Source organism: Myotis davidii, unplaced genomic scaffold (assembly GCF_000327345.1).
Source record: "Myotis davidii unplaced genomic scaffold, ASM32734v1 scaffold185, whole genome shotgun sequence".
NCBI classification, from domain to species: domain Eukaryota; kingdom Metazoa; phylum Chordata; class Mammalia; order Chiroptera; family Vespertilionidae; genus Myotis; species Myotis davidii.
The window spans coordinates 1,359,859-1,385,496 of record NW_006297811.1 but is presented as its reverse complement, the minus strand read 5'-3'; the positions used below and the strand labels follow the sequence as shown (position 1 = coordinate 1,385,496).

The 25,638-nt window shown below is 34.9% G+C and overlaps 1 protein-coding gene across 8 annotated transcripts in view; it reads left to right on the top strand.

Annotated features, from left to right (window-relative positions):
• IBTK (inhibitor of Bruton tyrosine kinase) overlaps positions 1-25,638 on the top strand; it is a 72,504-nt gene that overhangs the window by 44,206 nt on the left and 2,660 nt on the right. For 6 of the 8 annotated variants that reach the window (XM_015570294.1, XM_006773450.2, XM_015570293.1 and 3 more), the window contains 6 exons: positions 3,056-3,204; positions 4,800-4,963; positions 6,936-7,028; positions 7,581-7,724; positions 14,292-14,441; positions 25,400-25,471. In XM_015570294.1, the coding sequence (XP_015425780.1) occupies positions 3,056-3,204; positions 4,800-4,963; positions 6,936-7,028; positions 7,581-7,724; positions 14,292-14,441; positions 25,400-25,471 (772 nt within the window). The remainder of the gene's footprint in view (positions 1-3,055; positions 3,205-4,799; positions 4,964-6,935; positions 7,029-7,580; positions 7,725-14,291; positions 14,442-25,399; positions 25,472-25,638) is intronic. The other 2 variants (XM_015570291.1, XM_015570290.1) reach the window with 1 other exon arrangement.

Genomic DNA, 25,638 nt, shown 5'->3' with positions numbered 1-25,638 from the left:
TACATATATATATGTATATATATTACTTTTAGAGAGGAAGGGAGAGTTAGAGAGAGAGAAACATTGATTGGCTGCCTCCTGCAGGCCCCCTAGTGGGAATTGAGCCTATAGCCCGGGCAGGTGCCCTGACCAGGAATGGAACGATGACTTCTTGGTTCATAGGTTGATCTCAACCACTGAGTCTCAATGGCCTGGCATGCCTTTTCTTATTAATTTCTCTTTAAGTATCTTTTAATTAAGAGTAGCACCCCTCATACCATTCTGTTTTGCTTTGTTTTGAAAAAAGGTATTAGAGACTATCCCACATTATAGATTAATTTGATTAGATTCATATTGCATTTTATCTAAATCTTAATGGTTTCTTTAGATAAAAATATGAAGTGGGTCTATAATAAGATTACAGTATGGTTTTCAAAAACAGTAGATATGTCTATGGCAATAAGATATAACCTGATATAACTTCTATCAGCATATTTTCATAGTCAGTCTTATATAAGTAACTGAAGAATACAACTGCACATGGTTTTGCTTTCCTGTGGAAAAAAATAGCTGTAATTCAGGTGCAAAGAAAGCATATCTTTTATGTTTAATAAAATACTACAAATGAGGTGCTTAACATACTTGGTAAAGATCAAAGGAATAAATAATGCAAGGAACAGTTATTTTAGAAAACACAAAAGATAAATACTGAAGAGTGATTTCCCATTTACCACATTTCTTGATTCCTGTTTTAGGACTTTTAAGTGTCAAAGTTTGTGATTTTGTGCTGTGTTTTATGAATTGCTTCTGGTCCTTAGAAGGAGGCTTGGGTGTATTGATGGAAGGATGAATAAGTGGATAGACAGTTGTAAAACTATTGATTTTCCAGTTACCTTAAAAGACTTAGGAAAAGTAGGTACTTGGTTTGTTTTAAATAATGTTATTAGGACACTAAAGGCCCGGTGCATGAAATTAGTGCATGGTTATGGGGGGATGTGTCCCTCAGCCCAGCCTGCACCCTCTCCAATCTGGGACCCCTCGGGGGATGTCCGACTGCCCGTTTAGGTCCAATCCCTAAATGGGCAGTCGGACATCCCTCTCACAATTCAGGACTGTTGGCTCCCAACTGCTCTCCTGCCTGCTTGCCTGCCTGATTGCCCCTAACTGCTTCAGCCTGCCGGCCTGACCACCCCCTAACCACTCCCCTGCCAGCCAATTGCCCCCAACTACCCTCCCCTGTCAGCCTGGTCGCCCCCAACTGCCCTTCCTTGCCGCCGTGGTTGACCCCAACTGCCCTCCCCTGCAGGCCTGGTTGCCCCCAATTGCCCTCCCCTGCTGCCCTGGTTCCTCCCAGCTGCCCTCCTCTGCTGGCTCAGTCACCCCTGACTGCCCTCGCCTGCAGGCCATCTTGTGTCCACATGGGGGCGGTCATCTTGTGTGTTGGAGTGATGGTCAATTTGCATATTACTCTTTTATTAGATAGGATGTGTTAGTCTTAGCATTTCAGATCTGGAAGAGACATTAGTAATGAACTAATATACATCCCTTCCTTTAAATTTGATAGCGATCGACAAATAGATTTAGTTTTTTATTCCAGTTTTATATCCTTGTTGCTTTACCACTCTTTCTGTGGCCAAAAAAAAAAAAACGATTGAAAGGTTAAATTTAATTGGGGGCCAAAAACACCTATTTTGGAAAAAATTTGAGTATGAGACAAATTTTATCAAGGACAGTTATGCAAAGGCTTAACATTTATTTGCTTTGATCTTTAAAGTTAGACAAAAAACATTCTGTGAAAAATATTTTTTTCTGAAAACAATTGTTGGCTACTTTAATCATTCTCTTTATTTATTAAATTTATTTCTGATTGACTTTTAGGAACATTTCAGTATTAAAAAATGCTTTCTTAGGTAAAAATTTGCCTCTGTTAAAAGTATTTAAAGTATTGTAGTAAAAAAAAACCAAAACCTTGAATGTTATTTCTGAACTCTATTTTAGCAGTGATTACCATAAGAAAAGGCATATATATGTTCAAAGTGACTGACTTTCAAAAGAATAACACCTATTTGAATATATGAGTTGCTATCTTTTATTTGCTTTTAAATCAATTGTATAACTTTTAGTTACAGCCCATATAATGTGTTTATTTTGGTTATTTTGCTACTTCATTTAGATTATACTAAATTTGAAATACCAACTGAAGCAAAATTTACTTTTTACTCTATTTATATTTGCTATGACTCTGACCAGGTATGGTAGGGAGACAAGTCTTTAGCCTGCTTAAGAGAAGAAATGGCATATACATTTCATAACAGCTCTTCCTTTAGGTAATAAGCTAACTAAAAATAGCTCTTAATCCACAGATTTTTTTCTTTTTAATGTGGAAGAAACCCCACAAACAGACCATAGTTGGCTTCAGCAAAGCCTCTGCTACTGGGCCAATCTGGTGGCTAGCTCCCCCCATACGGCCAGTCCTCCTCTGTGAGGGTGCAGATACCTCCATACAGAGAGATAGATGTGAAAGGGAAAGGGCAGGGGACTGCAGTTTATTAATTTTGTCTTCTTTATTTTTATTTGGAAAAATAAAGTTCTGAATTGCTTTATTTCTTTCTTTTTGTTAATCCTCACCCGAGGATATTTTTCATTGATTCTTAGAGAAGGAGGAAGGGAGGGAGAGAAACATCCATGTGAAATAGACACATTGGCTACTTTCAGTAAATGCCCCGACCAGGGGCAGGGATCTAGTCTACAACTGAGGTACATGCCCTTGATTGGAACTGAACCCAGGACCCTTCAGTCTGCAAGCCAATGCTCTGTCCATTGAACCATACCAGCCAGGGCCTGAATTGCTTTTTAAAGCAGATCCCAAAGAACTGTCTTCCTTGGGATTATTGCATAATTGGTATATAATTAGAACTATTGTTTAAAAATGTAGATTTTCTTTTTTTTAGCTTGAATTATTAAGATTTTGGTAGAGTGGCTATAATTTAAATGTTAAGTCTGGATAAGTGGAAGTTTTTGGCTTTGTTTGGTTTATTGATGTAATACATATATATTTTTTAAATTTACCTTTTAGGATTATTAAAGTCTGGTAAGACCAATTCTGTGGAATCTCTTCCAGAACTGTTGACATCAGACTCTGAAGGAAGCTATGCAGGAGTGGGTAGTCCTAGAGATTTACAGTCCCCTGATTTCACAGCAGCATTCCATTCAGATAAAATTGAGGTTTGTTTTTACTTGTCTATTAATGTACTCTTTTCTTAACTTCAAAATTTAGGCATATAGACAGTTTATCTTTATATTTTATTTTATAAATCAATCAGGACAGTGTTTTGAAGTAAAAATAACAAAAGCCTAATTAATGACAATATATGCAGTTAGTTTTCTCAAATTTGCATAATGTTTCTAGTTTTAAAGATTTTAATGGCAGTTTTGAGCACTTTTTGATGTTTTATTTCTAATCTTTCTGCAACTAAAATCCATGTTGATGTAAAAATATAGAAACACTGTATAGACATATTGGAAAATATAGCTAAGTTATTTGGAAATTATTTTGTGTAATGTCAGTTAACACCACCTAAAAATTGTCAAAGGAAAATGATTTGAATGTAAGCTTCCATTTAAATCCTTCAGTCTCTTCTCCATGGTGTTAACTGAAGCCATACTCTCGAATGGAGTTCTCCTAATCTAGCACAATTCACAGTAAGCTGCAGTAGTTCATTTTTTTCACCTGAACACAAAATTATAACAACATTTTATTTTATTAATTTTTATTGACTTAAGAGAGGAAGGGAGAGAGAGAGAGAGAAACCTCAATGATGAAAGAGAATCATTGATCGGGTTCCTCCTGCATGCCCACTTTGGGGATCGAGCCTGTAACCCAGGCATGTGCCCTGACTGGGAATTGACCTATGACCTTCTGGTTCATAGGTCAGTGTTCAACCACTGAGCCTCGCAAGCCGGGCTAATTTTCTATTTTAATCCTCACCTGAGAATATGTTCTTTTATTGATTTTTAGAGAGAGAGAAACATCAATCAGTTGCCTCCCATACGCTCTCCTACTAGGGATCAAATTGCAACCTAGGTATGTGCCTTGATTAGGAATTGAATCTCAACCTTTTAGTGTATGGGAAGATGCTCCAATTAATTGAGCCACCTGGCCAGGGCTATGGACTTTAATTTTTAAGTTACTGCTTCATTTATTAACAGTTTTGCTTAATTCTCATGTAAATAGGGATTTAATATGTAAATATGTAAACTTGTTTTCCTAAAAATTATTCCCAAAGTTCACAGTAATCGGGTTATAGTCACTGATTTGTTTTGAGAATTGGTTAAGGCACTAAACTGTGGAAGAACTGAACTGAAAATGCTAGATGATGATTGTCATACTAGAGGTCTGGTACACGAAATTCGTGCACTGGGGGTGGGGGGGTGCCCTCAGCCTGGCCTACACCCTCTCGCAGTTTGGCAGCCCTTGGCGGATGTCTGCCTGCCGGCTTAGGTCCAGCCTGCCACGGAGGCAGGAGAGGCTCCTGCCACCACCACTGTGCTCATTAGCAGTGAGCCTGGCTTCTGGCTGAGTGGCGCTATCCCCTGTGGGAGCGCACTGACCACTAGCGGGTAGCTCCTACGTTGAGTGTCTGCCCACTGGAGGTCAGTGCACATCAATAGAGACTGGTCGTTCCACCGTAATGTTTGCTTAGGCTTTTATTATATATAGATGATTTTACTTTTTAATATAATTTAAGTGCCAACAATATTAGCTGCTCTGCTAGGAGCTTGCTTTTTTATTCACCTTTTAAATGTTTTTTTACTCCCAGGAGAAAAAGAAACCATATGTTAATGGTACACCTCCTGCATATTTCAGGGAAGATTTAAAACCATGGGAAAAATCACCAGTACTTAAAGTATCTGCTCCACAGCCCATTCCAAGTAACAGAATTGATAGTTCAAGCTCTTCCAGTTGGGCTGCTGGCTCTTTCAGGTAGGATATTCATTTTTTTGCCATAGTCTGAAAAATATAATAATTCATTTTTAGTCAATATTTTTAATGAAGCATATTTAAAAATATGAATGCAGTCAAACCTCGTTTCTAGACCAAGTTGTTCACAGAAAAAAATGTTTCAGTTTGCTACCTGACAATCTATTCATGCTGATGTCTCAGCATGACAGAAACCACGTCTCTGGCAACAATCTGAAGATTAGCTTTTGTTGGTGTCAAAATCAAAGATTAGCACAATTTTAAAACATAAAGAGGCTATCAAGAATGCTAATGTTGCTAAGGGTGTGAAAGTGTTCTTTAACAATTACATGCAATTGATGAGGTAGAAAACCTGTTGTTGATTTAAATAAATTAAAAGCAGGTAGCAGGTGACAGGAGGCAGTGGTATGTGAAAAAGCAAAGATGCCACAAACTGACCTCCTGAAAGGCAGCCCTGTAAAGAATGCTGAAAGTGATTCGTTTAAGGTTAGTAGAGGGTGATCTGATAAATTTAAGAAAAGTGATTATAGATTAAAAAGTACATGAGATATATACTGTATAAAGAAAGGTTAAGACGGGATCATTTGTGGGTCTGGAATGGATTAATTCAGTTTACATTATTCCAATGGGAAAAAATGATATTTTCAAAAAAATTGCTTCTCGAACACCCTTATGGAACAAATTTAATTTGAGAACTGAGGTTTCACTGTATAGATTTCTAATATAATACACAGAAAATTACCTTTATGCATACGAATTACTAACCAGCTAAAATAGGCTCCTTTTTTCCAATTTAATTACCTTTGTGTTGTCATCAGTGAATATTAGTAAATACTATTACACACATAATAGTGACTTGATACCACCTTTTTATGGGGTGAGGATAGTATATATTAGTTAAAAATCCCACTCAGGAAGACCATTTTGTCATTTGTAGGCTTACTTTATCTTTTTTTTAGCACATTAAGGGTTATCTAAGATCTCACAAAATGTATTGTTATCATAGTTAATTTTTAGATGATATTCACTTAATGTTATACTGTGCTTTTAACCTATATTTTTTAAATTTAGAAAACTCAGTTTTTAAAACTGAAGTAGATATTAAAATGCAGTATTCTTTTACACTGTTTATTGAACTGTGCTTCATCTTTATCGACTGTTGTTTATAATATTCTAAAACTGTTACTTACCAATTATATTATCTGGGTGATATCTGTAATTACTTTGAAATATACTGTATTTTACACAGTTGGAACAGATTATTATGTCCCAGTGTATGTTCTTCATGGTCTAAGGATAGTTCAGAAATTAGTCTCAAATGTTTTTGCCTAAGTAAACATATTTGTAAGAATACATAGATGCATCTTCTAATCACTAATGTTAGACTACCTTTTATTAGAATTTTTTAAAAATATGTTTTTATTGATTTCAGAGAGAGGAAGGGAGAAGAGGAGAGAGAGAAATATCAATGGGCTGCCTTTTGCACGTTCCCTATTGGAGTTCAAGCCTACAACACGGGCATGTTGCCCTGACTAGGCGCTCCTGGATCATGGGTTGATGCTCAACCACTGAACCACACTGGCTGTGCTAGACTATTTTTAAAACATGTTTTATGAATAGCTTGGTGTAAAGTCAGAAAAATATATTGGCTATTTCTGAAGATTGTAGAATTTTTTTCTCATTATGGTGTCAGGTAAGTTAGGCATCTTTCTATTGCTTGGCATTTTTTTTTTCTTTCAGAGTTTGTTATATTACTTACCATTATGATTTTGGGTGCATTTAAGTAGTTATTTATGTATGTATAAAATTAGCTTTCATTCAAAATACCTTTTCTGAAGTTTCCACAGCTGATAAAACCAACCTAAATTATCCTCTCATTATAAATCTTACATATAATTTATAGTTTTGGTGAAGGTTGGAGGTAAGACTTTATGGATAAATGAATGCATTGTAAAGTAACTTTTATGTCTTTTAGTCCTGTCAGCCCTCCTATCATGGATCTCAGAACCATCATGCAAATTGAAGAAAATAGACAAAAATGGGGAGCTACGCCAAAGACAAATTTGGGGTTTGTTTAAAAAAATCATTTTTTTTTTTAAAAAAGTCTGTTGTGTTGTAGTTCTGCACTAAAGAATTGGAAAGACCTACAGGACTTTCCCTATTATTTTTCTTCATTTTATATAAAAGTTCATTATAAGCTCTTTCCTAGGTAACTTAGCCTCCAATACATATTTCTTAAATATGTGCTAAAGATTTATTTGGGTTAATAGTCCAACTTTTGTGAAATACAGTATTAAATGCCAGAAACTTGCCCTTAAAACGATAATTGTGGGCTAGTTCTAATGCAAGTGTGTGTATTAGTAAGCGGAAAGCTCATATGTAGGTATTACTTGATCATTAATAATATAAACTGATATTGTCACTGTTGATTCTTGTGGCCATTTTGATCCAGTAGTAGTAAAACCACATCAGATAAAGAGAAAGCAATATAATTACCTATAACCTTCGTTAAGCAGAAATTAATGTTAATTGGTTTAATTTAATTTGTAGCAAAATTATTTCTTACGGAATTAAACTTTCTCAGAGGTAGTGAAACTAATTAATTTAACTTAATTTCTAGCAAAGTGATTTCTCCTGGAGTCAAACTTTCTCAGAAACAACGAAAAATGATCGCAATGACTACCAAAGAAAATAATTCAGGAGTGAATAGCACAGAAACAGCTTTAACTGCTCCTTCAAAAACCTCAAAACCAGCACATGCATGGTATGGTCTAATTTTTAATAAGCATAGATTTGTGCATTATTAGCTTTTAAAGTAGTTCTTGGTTTCTAGGTCTTATTTCCCCATCTTTTTAAATATTTCACTTTCCTCTTTGTTTTTAGTTAAAAACTGTTCCTTGGGAAATAAAGACAAGTGTGTTTTTTGTTTGTTTGTTTTGACAGTACATCATAGTTTTCAAAAGTTTTTTTGTATTTTAACTAGTGTTTATTGCAAAAGCATTTTAAAGGAGCATTCTGATTTTTTTCATTTTTTATAAGAAATAATATACAGGGGTGGTTAAAAGGAGGTTTACAGTTGTGAGTATGCAAAACAGATTTTAATCTTGTATTTTTAAATTATTTATTTTAGCCGTATGAGATTGTACCTAAGTGCTTTGTGACATTCTTTTGAATTAATAAAGCTATTTTAATAATCAGAACCTGCATGTCTTTTTCCATATGAACAGCTGTAAATCCACTTTTGCCAACACCTGCATATTATAGAAAAATTTGATTAGAGCAAACTTTTTTTACCACCTTAATTTCTTCATAAGAGAAATTAATGAATATCTGTGTGCATAATGAATATCTTTATTATATAATCAAAACTTGTCATTATTTCTAAGCAGGTCCATTTACATAACTACGTAACATTGAATAAGTTTTCTCCATTAGAATTTACCCCAGATGGCAGCATTAATAGGAATAATCTTCCAGAAGATTAGATAGCAATTTTGAGATGTGTAAAATGAGGTTGTACTTTCTGCTCCCCTCTCTTTTCTTTGTAACTGATTAGAATTGATTGTCAATCACGATGAAGAAAAGTATGGGTAGTGTGAAGGGCAAGAAGGAAATCAGAACCCTGTTTCTCACAAGCATTGAAAAGGATCTTGGAGGCTACCTTGTTTTGGGGAAATTCCTTCACTGCCTTTAAAGCCATATTTTTTGTTTGTGAGAGGAAGTATTTTTCCCAATTAAAGTGTAAATTATTTTGAGGGAGACAACTCTTTATGTGGAATGCCACCAATGGGCCTAAATCGATGTCTTATAGCCTCTAGTAGATCTAAAGCATGATCCCAGAAAAAGAAAGCCCAAGTAAAAAAGAAAAGAGCATGTAAAACTTTAGAGAATGGGTTTAATTCTCTCAAACCATAACATATTCAGTATCTAGAAAACTCTTCTTTTTCTGTCTTTTTCATACTCTTGATTAGGGAAAACACATGTTTTAACTACTACCCCATAAACCCTACAGAGGCAGTGACCAAATCAGTCTTATACATTGCCTAACTACCAAAAACAAGAACAGTGCCTTGCAGGTAGAAGGTACACAGCAAATACAAACACGGGAAATTCCCAGAATGACAGTTAAGGGAAGTATAAAGATAACATAAAATCACATTTTCCTGCTACCAGGATAAAGAAGGTGCAGTCTTCTGAGCAGGGAGAATAGGGAAAATATCTGATATTCCCTACCATTCCACAAGTAAACTGAACTATTTTTCTTGTTTACGTCCTCATACCTACCTACTTTAGGATTTGATACATAAGTGAGTCCAATGTGTGAGCCTTTTCAAGGTTTTGGGTTTTTATACTGTATCACCACTTGATGGCAATTAGGTTTCCTTTATTTTTACTACATTAGTGATCCTTCTAGCTTTTTTCCATCCTCCAAAACTAGTACTAGTTTTAGTTTACTATTGTCTTACTGCTTTATTCTTTTTGCCTCTCTGACATAATTGTTCACTGTATATGGGATTTCAGGGAAAAGGATTAACGTAGTCATTTATCTGAAACTTCAGAGTTTGATTTTAAATTTAGGAAAAAATTTCCCCAGTAATTATTAGCAACATGAGGGCAGACTCCCATGTTGAAGAGAATAAGTTTCAAAAGAAATTTATTATGGCATATTAAAGAAAATTCTAAAAACATGGGAAGAAATATGCCAAAAAATTTGGCCCAAATGTAATCAGATTATTTTTCCTTAAAAATTAATTTGGTGACTATGACATGTAACTAATGTTTATACATTTATTTGAGGAAAATGTGATTGGAACATTTAAATACAAACGAATAATGGGTTTTAGGGTACCAAGAAAATTTATCTAACTGACTAATTATAGATAATTTAGTTCTGAATTATCAAAAGTGAGAAGTATCTGAATTGCCAGAAAATTTATGCCCTTTTTATGATTTCTTGCAACCATAGTTTTGGTATCTGAAGGATCTTATAAAGTTCATTTCTCATAAATTCTTTTGAAGTTATGTACTGCTTTTATTTATACTCTTTAACAGTGGGCTGAGTGAGGTAACGTAATAAAAAATACATATGTAAGATATATGTCAATATATATGTATAAACTATATATATAAAGTAAGGATACATACATATAATTTATTGTTGGTTATGGAAATTTTATCCTAAGTTAATGGCACAGATGAGAAAACATTTGTTAGAAATTTTAAGAACGCATTTATATAAAATGATTGATTGGTATTCCTGCAGTTTGATTTATATTTAGTATAAATGGAAATAATTATCATTAGGTTAATTTTCTCGAATTCTTAGAGTGCTACAAGTTTAGTATATCACTTGATTTTTAATCAGATATACATTTAGTGTAAATACATGTAATATATGCTTGAAGAAATTAAAAATGGGATAGATCTGTTTTCCTGGCAATATTCCTTGTAAATGTTGGTCTAAATAAAGTTGTTAGAATTTAAACTGCTCTGCTTTTAAAAAGTAGAAAATTAATCTGAAATTAGCACTTTTATCTGATTTATAGATTGTATTTATAGAATATATTCATTACTGTAGTGATTTATCATCCATTTTTAACAATACTTCTCAAAGGAACAGCTTCCTGATGGATTATCTAATGCGATTTTATTTTTTTAGAAGATTTTTTATACTCTGGTTATTTTAATATTAAGGTTAATGTACAATTCATTAGCAAATCACAAGTTAGCCTTCTGCATCTGCCTCTGGTTGTAATAAGGAGTTTTACTAGTTTGTTCAAACATTCATTCACCTAGTCAATGACTCCCAGCATGTAGTTGTACTCCTGCTGTTTGCAGTTAGATGTGACAGTAAGTATGAAAAGTAACTGGTTCTTGCACTAGAATGAAGTTCTAGGCAATTGAATTTTAAATCTAATGTGAAAACACCAAGTATATATGGGAGTTGGCCAGTTTGCATTATCCAGTGTTTTACTTGGAGAAATAAATCTTCAATGGAAGAAGTCTTTGTGGCCTGGCTTGATTTCTGACTGTAAATTCTTCCAAATCCCATTTAGAGCTAGCCTATAAGTTATAATAGACTAATTTCAGTTATTTAACTTTTTAGAGCTAGGAATTTTGTTCATTAAAGCAAAATTTTTAGGGCTGCTTTAGCTGAGAATCAAATCTTGATTAAATTTTTGAGTGGATACAAATATCTACAAATACTTCTCTGTGAAGTTCCTAGCCTATGAGTTAGGAAAGTAAAATCATAGGAAATCAGACACTCTTTTAAAGTATGGCATGATCAGTGGAAAGAATAATAGAACTTACTTGAAAAAACCTGCATAAGACATTTTATAGGTAACTACTGTGCATGTTTAATGAATTTGTAAGTTTGTTCTTTTGTAAATACTGTTACCTATATTTACTCTTAAGGAGATGTTATAACTAACTTAAAAAAAAAAAGCTTTTAGGGTACAGATCACCACATCTAGAAGTCCCTGAATTACCTCTAGAGTGAATCTGACAACTTATGCTTTTTCTACACATCATTGTGAAGTTTCTGTGTTTAGAGACGTGAATTGCTTATAGGAGATATTCAGCAGATTTTCTGGCAAGAGTGTTTGCCAGCATGTTCCCAAATGACTAATGATACAGTACTTTACACTATAGTTACCCTGTTTACCAGTAGAAACCTTCAGGTATGTGTGCTTTTGGGAAGAGAAAGGAATTGGTAAAGAAATGGGGAGTGGTTCTTTTGTGTATATATACTTTTTTTAATGTTCTGTGTATATACATATTTTGGGGAAATTTTAAAGTCAAAGTCAGGTAAATTTCTTTTGAAGTATTTTTAGTAGGCCATGTTGCTGATACACATCTATAGAGAAAATTTCTGTCATAATGAGCTAAGATTTTATTTAGGATAAATGACTTAAATGTGGATATAGCAGTAGAGTATAGTGATTAGACTGGGGTTCTGGAGAGAGCCTTGCCTGACTTTATTGGTAGATCTATTACTTGGTAGCATTGTGAACTTATATCAGTTATTTAACCTTTCTCTGTCTTACTTTTCTTGTTCATAAATAGAGCTAAAAATAGTTTCTATTTCACAAGGGTACTGTGAAGATTTCACAGGAGGTAATATATGGAACATTTAACACAGCACCATCAATATTATATAAACAAATAGTAACTTAATTTGTAATATGGTCACATGATTAACTGATTTCCTTAACGTAGTGAATTTTTGATGACTTTTTAAAAAAAATCTTATGTGAAGCAGTTTGTGTTCAAACTTTATTGAGTAAAATTTGGTAAAAATTTTTTAGCTAATTTTGTTATGGATGTTTACCTCGTATGTTAATAAAGCAAAGTGTGAATCATCATTATTTTCCTGCCATTTTTGGCACTTAATAAGGAATGTTGTCTTGATTTCTTATTGAAGGGAGTGGTAGTCTAGATGACAAAGTATGAGTTTTATTGTCATTAAGAATTGTGTTTCGCGCCCAGTTCTGCCTTATCTCTGGTGATTTTACGATTGTTGAGATCACTGAACTTTGGTTGTACTTATTGTGGTGATGAAAAAATACTTCTCTGTCAGGATTGTTATTGTAAGGATTAAATGAGATGATGCAGGTACAAATGAGTTATTCAAACAAGATACAGATATTTAGAAGGCCTTGTTTTTTATGGGGTACCCCAGATACAGAGTAGGGCAATAGTAGGTTTATAGTTGTGAGTACATGACAGTTTATTTTTGTAGTAGTATTTTCCATATGAACAACCATAAACCTACTTTTTGCCCTACCCTGTAGTTTATGAACTTAATCTGGATGTGGATTTTATGGTATCTTAAAAGTATGAATTTAACTTTTTGGGGAATTATCTGGTTAGCATTTTGTTCGCTTAACATGGTCATTTTATTTTCTGAATAAATAAAAATGGGGAAAAATTAAAATTAGACTAGGAAATTGTTTACATTATTATTGTTCATAATTTTGACTTTCTAATGTTATAGGTTCTGAAAATGACGCTAAGGGTACAGTGTAGTTCTAGTGTACAAAATAATAACTAAAGTTTCTATTTGAATTAATTTTTTCCAAGTCAGACTTTAGGAAAGAAAGAGATACGTAGCCTATAAACTGATTATATTTATTCATGTCAGAACTTCTGTGTTTTCATTTTCTTTTTCTCTTAAATAAAAAGTTTTGTTAAATGTGAAAATTATGGATAGTAGAGGATTTATATAGCATTTCTCTGAGTTAGGTACTGTTTAAAATACATAAATTAATAGTTGATCCTCAGAACTGTTATGATGGAGATGATATTAGTATAACTATGTTATTGATGAGGAAACTGAAGCATCTAGAGCAGTGGTTCTCAACCTTCCTAATGCCGCGACCCTTTAACACAGTTCCTCGTGTTGTGGTGACCCCCAACCATAAAATTATTTTCGTTGCTACTTCATGACTGTAATTTTGCTACTGTAAACAATATGTGATTATATATGTGTTTTCCGATGGTCTTAGGCAACCCCTGTGAAAGGGTCGTTCTACCCCCAAAGGGGTCGAGACCCACAGGTTGAGAACCGCTGATCTAGAGGTTAAGTAACCTCCCAAGGTCAAAGCTGGTGTATGACAGAGCCAAGATTTGAACTCAAGTCTAGCAACAGAGCCTGTGTGCCTAATCTTGACTGCCACCCTGTAAATCCTTTTTACATTCTTGACTGTAAAGTAAAACACTGATTGGTTGATAAAAAGATTCTGATACCATAAATAAGTATGAAATCTTTAGAAGCTAAAATAATCTGTGTAGGTAATTTTTAATGTTTTGCCTATTTTTTTGATTAACTAATACTCAAAGTATTACACCTATGTTGGGTGTAATTTATTTTATTTTATTTCCTCTATTCTGTCCATGTAAACTTAGTTTATATTTTAAATGACTTTTTATTGAAACATATATACACTTAGAAGTGTATGGGTTGATGAGGTTTCACAAACTGAACAATCTTGTGCAATTAGCAATTCAGATCAAGAAATAAAACTATCAGCATTATTTAGCAGAAGTAATGTTTCCTCTGCTGAGCTTAATTATTTAATTTAGTGAGCACAGTTTTTGTTGTTACCTGAGATATAGTTGTAATAGCTGTTATTAATATCACTTATTCATTCTTATCACATAATTTTGATTAGTTCACCACAGTTAATAGCAAAAAATTCCAACATTGCATTAAAAACTTTAATGTATACAACTATAAAATTTTTGGTCTGTATTCTCACCTGCGCCTTTAAGCAATGAGCTTTTTAAAAAGTGAATATTTTAACATAGCCTCTGTTGTCTTTTATAGGGGATCTTCTCTACATTCATTTTCATCCAAATCATTCCAGGATTTTTTAGTAGAAGAAAAAAAATCTATAACTGGGCATAGTGCAGGAGATCGTGTCAAAAAAGTTTGTTTTAAAGGCATTGAAAATCCCCAGGCTCCAAAAGTTGCAAGGTAATAAACTTACACATTTTCTTCCTTAAAATCTTGTATGGTAGTTTTATGTTCTGAAATAATCTTTAAATATTTAAGAGGCAGATTTTTATACATTTGGAATTAACATGTCTATTTTTTGAAGCTTTATTTTGGTATAATTGGTTAATAATAAACTGTATATATTTAAAGTACTATATAATTGGAAGTTTTGGCATGCGAATACACCCATTAAACCACTATCACCAACCATGCTGACGACAGTGAATATAACTCATTCCCATAAATTTTTTCATTCCCCTTGGTAATCCCTTCCTCCCTCCCATGCAATTACTAACCTCTTCTTTCAATATAGACTAGCTTGTATGTTCTGGAGTTTTGTGTCGATGGATTCTTTCAGTATGTATGTTTTTAAAAAATCATTTTTTACTCAGCATCTATTTTGAGATTCATTCAAATTGCTATGTGTATTAATGGTTCATTACATTTTATTGCTGAGTAGTATTTCATTTTATGGATGGAAAACAGTGCATCTATTGATGGACATTTGGGTGTTTCCAGTTTTTTTGTCTAGCTAGCTATTTTTGATCCTGTTTTTTTTTAAGTCCTGTATGCTTTTAAAAGATGTTTCAAATTTTAAATGCATACATGTAATTTCTTAAATGTTTGCCTAACTACATTTGAGTGCCACTTGTACACATACTCAGGTATTTTGTATCTGTTACACATATGATTATAAATGTTTTAAAATAGACCTGTCCTCAGAAAATTTTAAGACATTCAAGAAAGAAATCAAATAAGATTAGTAATAAATGGAGGCATATACTATACTCATGGATAGGAAGAATTAATATCATTAAAATGTTCATACTACCCAAAGCAATCTATAGAATCAACACAACTCCTTTCAAAATACCAATGGTGTATTTTACAGAACTGGAACAAATAATTCAAAAATGTGTATGAAAACACAAAAGACCCCAAAAGAAATCTTAAAAGAACAAAGTGGGAGATATTACACTATTTGATATCAAACTGTACTATAATACTATAGTAATAAAAAAAGTATGGTGCTGGTATTAAAACAGACACATAGATCAATGGAACTGAATAGAGAACCCAGAAATGAACCCAGGCCTATACAGTCAATTAATCTACGATGAAGGAAGAACATTCAATGGGGTAAAAGACAGTTTATTCAGTAAATGCTGTTGGGAATATTGGAAACATACATGCACAAAAGTGAAACTAATCCATCTTCTTACACTCTATCCTATATCCTATATAATAAAAGGCTAATATGCAACCGAACAGCGGAACAACCGGTCGCTGTGATGCGCACTGACCACCAGGGGGCAAACACTCAATGCAAGAGCTGCCCCCTGGTGGTCAGTGCACTCCCACAGTGCGAGCGCCGCTTAGCCAGAAACCGGGCTCATGGCTGGCAAGCGCAGTGGCGGTGGCAGTAGCCTCTCCTGCCTCTGCAGCAGCGCTAAGGATGTCTAACTGATGGCTTAGGCCTGCTCCCCCTGGGCTTCCAGACTGTAAGAGGGCACACACCGGGCTGAAGGACTCCACCCCTGACCCCGAGTGCATGAATTTCATGCACCAGGCCTTTAGCACAAGAATAAAGTCCAAATGGATTAAAGACTTAAATGTAAAATCTGAAACCATAAAACTAGAAGAAATTATAGGCAGTAAAATTTCTGACATTTCTCTTAGCAACATTTTTTCTGACATATCTTCTTGGGCAAGGGAAACAAAAGAAAAATAAACAAATGGGACTACATCAGACTAAAGTGGTTGTGCACAGCAAGGGAAACCATCAAGATATTTTCCAATGATATATCTAATAAGGTGTTAATATCCAAAATGTATAAAAAACTCAGATAACACCAGAAAAACAACCCTATTAAAAAGTGGGCAGAAGACCTGAATAGACATTTCTCCAAAGGAAACATGCAGATGGCCAATAGACATAAAATGATGCTCAATATAACTAATCATCAGGAAAATACAAATCAAAACCACAATGAGATAACACCTCACACCTGTCAGAATAGCTATCATCTGTAAATCAACAAAGAAGTGTTGGCAAGAATGTGGAGAAAAGGGATCCCTAGTGCACTGTTGATGGGAATGCAGATTGGTGCAGCCACTATGAAAAACAGTGTGGAGGTTCCTCAAAAAATAAATGGAATTGCCTTATGATCCATCAATTCCACTTCTGGGAATATATCCAAGAAACACTAATTTGAAAGAATATATACAACCCTATGCTCATTTCAATGTTATTTATAATAGCCAAACTATAGAAGCAACCCAAGTACCATCAATAGATAAGTGGATAATAAAGCAATGGTACATGTAAACAATGAAATGCTACTTGGCCATAAAAAAGAGTGAAATCAGACAGAAAAATACCATATTATTTCACTTCTATATGAATCTAAGAACAAAACAAGTAGACTTAGATACATAGAACAGACTGTTCTATGTCTGGGCAGGGTTGAGGTGCTGCATGAAAAAGGTGAAGGGATTATGGAGTACAAATTGGTAGTTACAGAATAATCAGATGTAAATTACAGTATAGGCAATATAGTTAATCCTATATAATAAAGAAGTAATATGCAAATTGATCCTCACTCCATCACACCATCACAAGATGGCTGTGCTCACAGTGGAGGCGGGGTTCCTGTAACACAAGATGGCTGCGCCCACAGCAGAGGCGGGGATCCCGTAATGAGCCATAATGAGCAATCAGCAGGGACCTGAGGCTGTGTGGTGCCGGGCTAGGGCGGGGGACCTGAGCCTGTGCACCCTGCCCAGTGGGACTTGATGGGGGACCTCAGGCCGTGCCGCCCCAGTGCCAGGCCACCTGAGGGTGTGTCGGGGTCCTGAGGCTGTGGCCCCCACCCAGGGGGACTTGACGGGGGACCTGAGCCTGCGCATCCCTGCCCAGCGGGGCTTGATAGGGGTGGAGCCATCCGGGTCTGGGTCTCATGCAATTTTGAGGTGCACGCGGGTGGGCGGGGATTTGACTCTGGGTCCTGTGGCATGCCCCAGACTCTGACAGGAGGAAGATTTTCATATACATTTTACTAATTTTCCTTCATCTCTGACACTTCTATTATAGAGAAAGGGCAAACAGCAATATTAAAATATTTCCTCTAATTCCCTTTTAATGTGCATGAATTTCGTGCACCAGGCCACTAGTGTTATAATAACTATATACTAGGCCAGCAGGGGACCACTCTGTAAAGTACATGATTTTCTAACCACTATACTATATATCTGAAACTAATACAAAATAATATTGACTGTAAACTGTAAGAGAAAATTTTAAAAATAGTCATTTAAAAATATCTCATTAAGTACATCTATTCCAGACAAGTTTTTTTAATTAGAAATTTTTTTTTAAATTTGGTTATTATCCTCCGAATATAATATATAGTATTTTTTGTATAAGAAAAACTTAAGAATATCATTGGTTTTGTAAGATATATAATGACTGATATCCTGTAGACTGTGTTTTCAAATAGACAGAAATGCAACTTCTTTATTTTCCTACTGTGAGACACACAAATCCGCTTCTATTTATATTCATCTTACCCTCCTTTTTTGTTTTGAGGTAGAAGAGTTATCCTTTCCATCTAAGACTAATACTTACACCTTTACTTGTATCTTAACCCCTTTACACTTCAAAATCCTTAAACTATGAATTAAGCCTCTCTTTTCTTGTGGATATTCAGCCTTTTCCCTTTAAGTAGGTTCTTCCCATCTGGTTTTGAATATGCTCAGGACTCTCATGTGGTCTGGGTAAAGTAATCAGTCCCTCGCTCAACCCCCACACTTTCTTCTGGCACTTATCCTATCATTACCAATCCCCTACTCCCTTCACAGCCAGATTTCTCCAAAGAGCTGTCAGCTCCCACTCACTTCATAATATATTCTGGCTTCCAGTCCCATTACTACACAAACAGTTCAGGCTAAGTTTATCAGTGACCTCCATGTTGCTAACCACATAGACTTTTATGTGACTCATTGTACTTGAAGTTCAATTACAGGTCATTTTCTCATATCACTTTACTAGAGGCCCGGTGCATGGACCCCCAAGGGGTCCAGATTGCAAGAGGGTGCAGGCTGGGCTGAGGGAACCCACTGGTGCACAATCAGGGCCAGGGAGGGACCATGGGAAGGCTCCAGGGCATGTGCGGCTCATCTCGCCCAGTCCCCATCGACCAGACCCCAGCAGCAAGCTAACCTGCAATCAGAGTGTCTGTCCCCTCTGGTGGTCAGTGCGTGTCATAGCAACCGGTCGAACTTAGCATATTAGGCTTTTATTATATAGGCTATTCTTTCTATACCATCTATTTCATGAGATTATGCTCAGTTATCAGCTACTCAACATTTATATTGCTTGCCCACATCTATCATCTGAGCTTCGACTTAGTTATCCAACTGCCTTCTTGACATCTCTGTCCTATTTGGATGTTCAGAAACACCTTAAACTGTATGTTCAAATCCAAACTTAATATTTTCCTCATACCTCTCTCATAAAACCAAAATCAAACAAGTATATAGCGAATACATTAAACAGCCTATTTTTCTTCCTTGATAAATGGCATTTGACATATCCATCTTCCTCCCCAATGTCCAGTGTGTCACCAGGACATGCTATTTTTATCTCTTAAATATTTCTCAAATCCATATACTAAACTTTATCTCTACTGTTATCACCCCCATTCAGACTTGTGATCTTTCACCTGGTCACCTGAGTAGGCCTCCTAACTGGTCCTGCATAGCCTTTCTTCCTTTCCTTCAATATATTGAGCCAGTAGGTTCTCTTAAAATGCAGATTTGAATTCTCTTAGAATAAAAGCTAGAATTCTTAAATGGTCTTCAAGGCCTACCTAGTCTGGCTCCCGCCAACCTCTTTAGCTTTATCTTTTAATGTGATCTCTGTATTCTAGCCATCTTGGCCTTTTCTTAGTTTCTCAAATGCCAATTCTTTTTTTAAAATATATTTTTATTTATTTCAGAGAGGAAGGGAGAAGGAGAGAGAAACATCAATGATGAGAGAGAATCATTGATGGGCTGCCTCCTACATACCCCACACAGGATCGAGCCCACAACCCTAGCATGTGCCCTGACTGGGAATCGAACCATCACCTCTTGTTTCATAGGTCGACGCTCAACCACTGAGCCATGTAGGCCGGGCCATTTCCTTCTCTCTACCTACCTACCTCTTAACTAGTCGACTCTGACTTTCTTTCAGTCTCTATTCAGTCACATTCTTGGGAAAAGTCTGACTTCCCTTTTTGGGTTAGGTTCCTGTTCTGTATGTCCTCAGTGCACTTCTCACTCATCACACTTCTCAGTTACACTTTTTATTAGTAGGATTCTTTAATGTTTTCTGCTGTAAGTATTTAATGTCTGTATATTCAACTCCATAGTTCAGTGACAGCAAGGAAGATTGATCTCTTCGCTCATCACCAATATTCAGAATGTTCCCTAGCATTAGTAGGTGCTCAGTGATTATTTTTTGAATGATGGGATAAATAAATGAAATAAAATTATAGCTCTGCCTCAAGTAACATTTGTAATATAGCAAGTGATATTGTATTCCGTAGATGTATGAAGTATTACATTCATTTTTTAAATATAACTATACATTAAAATTTATTATTTTCGTTGGATAAATAAATGTTTTAAAAATGTGCTTCGATTGATTTTAGAGAGAGAGGAACGTCAAAAATCCATTGGTTGCCTCCTGTATGCACCCCAATTGGGGACTGAACCTGGATTTGTGCTCTGACTTGGAACTGAATCTGCAACCTTTTGGTGTATGGGACAACGCTCAACCGAGACACATCAGCCAGGGCAGGGATACATAATTTTATTTTTATGGAACTCTACGCAATTTTAAGGACATGTGGTTCCATAGTTGATCACTAGAGTGTGCTATAACATCAGGGCTCTTAATTGTGAATGGTGTTATGTGCTATTGTACTATTTTGGAAATTTTAGTGACAGGAGTATATGATAGTATTATGCCATCCATACGTTGGGTAGAAGTGGAAGTTGGTGTTTTAAATAGCAATGTGTTATCATCTGATCACTGGGAAAGAAAACAGCTTGAGTTTTCAATTTTAATTTCACCATAGGTCATAATGTAATCATAAGTGAGTTTTTAAAAGGAAATGATAAACCATAACAAAATAAGATACTTATTAATTCACTGAATTATGGGACACCTGATATATGGACAAAATTCTGCTGGCCTCTTGGGTATATGTAAAATTATAATACATGGGCCTAGCCTTAAATGTGTTTGAAATGTATTCAGTAAGTCTAAATATGCACACACAGAAGTTAAATGACAGAACGAGAATGGAATTGCCATACAGTTTAATAGTATTAAAGAAGTCATAGAGCAATATCTGACTAAGTGCCAGATGAGTGGTTCAGAGAAGGAAAAAAATGACTGGGCCACAGTTGTATTATTTCATAAATACTTTCATGTATTCAATCCCAAATATTTGATCAGTATCTTTATGGCCATATAATAATAGAAAAAATATTAATACGTTTCATTACCCAAGTTTTTGAACATAAAATGGAATTTTTAAAAGAAGAGAAAAGGGTCAGTGTAAACAGAGGAAATAGTGGGAATTAAAGCAAGAAGATGGGAATCCTTATAGTCCTTGAGGGAATTGGGCCCCGGCGGGTGAGAATAGGGGCAGAGATTAGGGGACTTATCTCAAGAAATTCTACCTATCACACGTTCTTGTTTTAATTGTTAAAAATGTGATTCCTCCCCTCCCCACCTCAAGGCCAGTGAAATCCAAGAATGGCAATGTTATTTGGGGGTGTAAAAATGTAGTAAAGAGAGATTTATGCAATTTCTATTTGTTTATTATTACTTATGTGTTCTTTTTCATTTTAAAATGTTTTCTTTCATTTTCTTTTCACTTAAATACCTCCTTGTGTAATTCTGAGCAGAACATGTGATCTTGTGTTTTTAATTAGTAAGAAAAACTACTTACGAGACAAGAATTGTTATATCAGCTCTAATCTTATTTGTAGTTAAGCTAGTACAAAATTCTTTTTTAAAAAGTCAACTGTGTGAGCAAGAAGTAATTTGGTTTTCTCTTAAAGTCTAAATTCAGCAAGATTAATGGTCTTAAGTTTGAACAAATATTTGAAAGATTTTTCTGGAAAGTTTTTCTCTTCAGAAGACTAAATTTTATACACATTGTTTATTGGAACAATGTGTTGCAAATAACTTAAGCTTAATAATGCTATATTATCTGAAATTTTAGAATTTTTTTATACTTGCTTAATCATATCTCTATTTTTTTTTATTTTTAACAATTTCACTTCATTCTAAGATGAAACGTTTCCTGGTCACCATGGCTCAGTGTTTGAGTGTGGACCTATGAACCAGAAAGTCAAGGTTTGATTTCTGGTCAGGGCACATGCCCGGGTTACAGGCTCAACCCCCAGGAGGGGGCATAAGGGAGGCAGCCAATCAATGGATTAATACTTCTCTCTCATCATTGATGTTTCTGTCTCTCTCCTTCTCTGAAATCAATAAAAAATATGTATATTTTTTAAAAGATGAAATGTTGATAGACTTCAAGTTGTTTGGATAATTTTATAATTAATGAGATTATCCACTGAAAATTATTAGAAAGAATTCTGGGATTATAATTTTATGAAACAGATTTGAGTTTTAGTCTAATGCTTACAATAGGCCTCTGTGAACTTTCCTGAACCTCAGCTTCATCATATATGAAATAAAAATAGTAATGCCTATCCTGTAGGTTTATTATAAGACTTACTAATGTATATGACAGGACTTTATAAATTACAAAATGTTTCATAGATGATTGTTATACTTAAGCTCTGATTGCTTAACTTTGATTTAACAAGGCCTACATAAGATACTTTAGTCCTAATATTCAATTCTGTTAGCCAGTGACATGCCATTTTCTAAGAGAGTTTGTAGCTGCTGCTTCCTAACAATTAAGTAATAATTGGTTCTACATTATTATTTTTTCCATTTCTTTGAAAGTTTCACAACACTTTAGCTGATCTCTGGACACCAGGATGATTTTTGATCACCATTAAGTCACCTTGTTAGGCCTGTTATCTCCAGCTTTAGACTGACTTGTAGGTCCTTTCACAGAATTTAAGGGAATTTGCATTTAGTCTCTAAGGTAGTTATCTATTCCATCAGAATGTAGAATTTTAAAATTTATTTTACAGCCATTTTAATCTAGATTTTCATCATCTCATATGTTTATCCCAGCAGCTTTCTAGATCATATATTTGGCTTTTTTTCCCCCTCCTGTTTTTTTACTTCATCCTGGAGACTTTGGATATCATAGGTTAGGTATCCAGTAGATAGCAAATCATAGAACTTCATTAAAACTAACCTGTAACTCTACCTATTTGTACTTCATCACCTACATCTGGAAGAAAAAAGTTACAGTAATCCAAAGGAATAAAGAACTTTAGCCATAACCGGTTTGGCTCCGTGGATAGAGCGTCGGCCTGTGGACTGAAAGGTCCCAGGTTTGATTCCGGTCAAGGGCATGTACCTTGGTTGCGGGCACATCCCCAGTAGGGGGTGTGCAGGAGGCGGCTGATCAATGTTTCTCTCCCATCGATGTTTCTAGCTCTCTATCTCTCTCCCTTCCTCCCTGTAAAAAATTAATAAAATATATTTTAAAAAAAGAACTTTAATACACACATACACAAAACCCTCTGGTTTTAAATATTTAAATACATTTAAATATTTGTATATTTATATATACACACATGTATATTTATATATACATGTGCGTACATATATGTTTACATACATATATGTACATGTGTATATATATATTGATTTCAAAGGAAGAGAAATATCAATGATGAGAGAGAATCATTGATTGGCTGCCTTCTGCACGCCCCCTACCGGGGATTGGGCCTGGGTATGTGCCTTGACTGAGAATCCAACCATGACCTTCTAGTTCATAGGTCAACGCTCAATCACTGAGATCACTGGCTAGGCCCTCTGCTTTTATCACGTTCTTAAAATCTTTTGGCTTTCTGCTTCAGTAATTTATTCTGTAATTACTTTTTCATAAACAGCTATGTTCCAGGTGTTCGTCTAGACATTGAGATACAAAGATGAGTGAGACACAGTCCTATACCTTGAGAGACTAGTCTAGTAGTAAAACAGAATTATAAACAATAATAATACAGCATGTGAAGCTGTATAAGAGTAATTTTGTTGTAGGAGCAGAGAGGAGATGATATTTGCGGCAGTCCTTAAAGAATGAGAAGACATTTGTCGTGGAATGTATTCTAGACTAAGGGGAACACTAGAAATAACGATAGTTTTGTGGTAACGGAACACACCGTACTCTGAAAAAGGCCTGAATTTGAGTTTGGTCTCTGCCACTTACCCAGTTTGTGAATCAGGCAAATTATATAATGCTCTGAGTCTTAGTTTCCTCATCATTATAAGGGAAACAATACATGCTTTCTTCCCAGAGTATTGCAAAGATTAAATAAGTATACAGAAATACTCTCAGTAGCTTTGCCCACACATAAGGTCTAAACATTCTAGCTTTCAGTGCATTTTGTATTCTGGCTCCTCTGTTTCATTGTAACTTTATTTCCCTTTTAATCTCTTCCATACTCTTCTATTGAAGAGAAAAGCTTACTTTTACTTAAAGCCACCAAAATCTTTTACCTGTCCATGTATTTGTATGACCAAAACCTTTGTCACTCTCCTCAGTTTTAATGTCATTTCCTCAGTGAAGCCAACAGCATATGTCCTCTTCCCTATTAATTTCAGCTGTGAATCCATAGTTTTTTGCACGTATTGGTATAGATATCAATTATAGTATTCTCATGTTTTATCATTGCTTAAATACATTTTAAAATTTCCCTACCAAAGTTCTTTCTGAGTTTTAATCAACTTAATTTTCAGCACTACAGTGCTGCCACACATCTAGTAGATGTACGTAAATGAATCAGGAAGTTAATATTTCAGGCCCTGTTTGCTCACTCTCAGACTTTGTTGTTAAACCCGTCTAGGACTATGTTTGGTCATTGCTGAAAGAGGGCACTTAATTAATCTAGATAATCTCTAGGTACCTTTCTCACTCTAAAATTCCACAATTAGGCCCATCTCTGTGGTACCTTTGTTAATTTTCCCCCATACAGGAATGCTTCCTATTCTCCTCATCCCACACCCCTTTCTGCTCGGGACCCTCTCAAATAACCAAATCTTTTTGATATAGGTCCTTATGGTCTCTACACCTCAGTTTGTTAGACACTGTCTTAAATTCTTTTCTGTTGTATTATATGTCATTTTATATGTTGTTTCTTCATGAAAGTAGAGATCATATCTTATATTTCTTTCCTATCTATAGTCCCTAGCTTGTCAAAGAATTTACTATATTTTAGTTGCTCACAAAATTTAGATGCTAATTATCTTGTTTTTATATACAAGTAAGTGCTCTTTTAATGTCATTGATAGGTTCTTCAACTTTAAGAGAAAAGAGGTATAATGAAACTAATTTCACCCTAGGCTAATTGATAAAAATATGAGTTAAGTGCCTACTGTATCTCATCAACATTATTACTAAACGATGTTTGGAACTTAGTGCAAATTTATCACTTTTTAGTCAAAATATTAATGTAAAACATTCTTCACAAAGTTGTCTTGCATTTCTTAATGTATGTTTGATTACAATAAATGGCTCCATGAATATATTCCCTTATGGTGTATTATATATAAGATTTTGTAATACATATAGATTTTTTTTGCTTATAATTTAAAGGTAAGTCTAACTGCACACATTAATCTGTCCCTGGTTTGGGATTACATTCTCCCATTGGATTCCTGTTAATAAGCAGTGTTACTAATGTTACTAGAAGTTTTAATCTTTTGTTTGGCATTTGTTTTGCAGATGCTCTACTCATGGCACCCCAGGACCAGAAGGCAGCCACGTTTCAGATGCACCCCTTCTGGAGAATCACAAGTGAGGTTAATTGATTAGCTTTGGGACCTCCAAGGATAGGCCATTGCTTAGCACTGAAAGAGAATATTAGGATATTGGGGATAGTATGATATTGAATAGAATGTATTTTCTGAGTACGCTGTGCTACACAGTTTGAATTACCTTTCTGTTGTTATATTGCTTCTGCC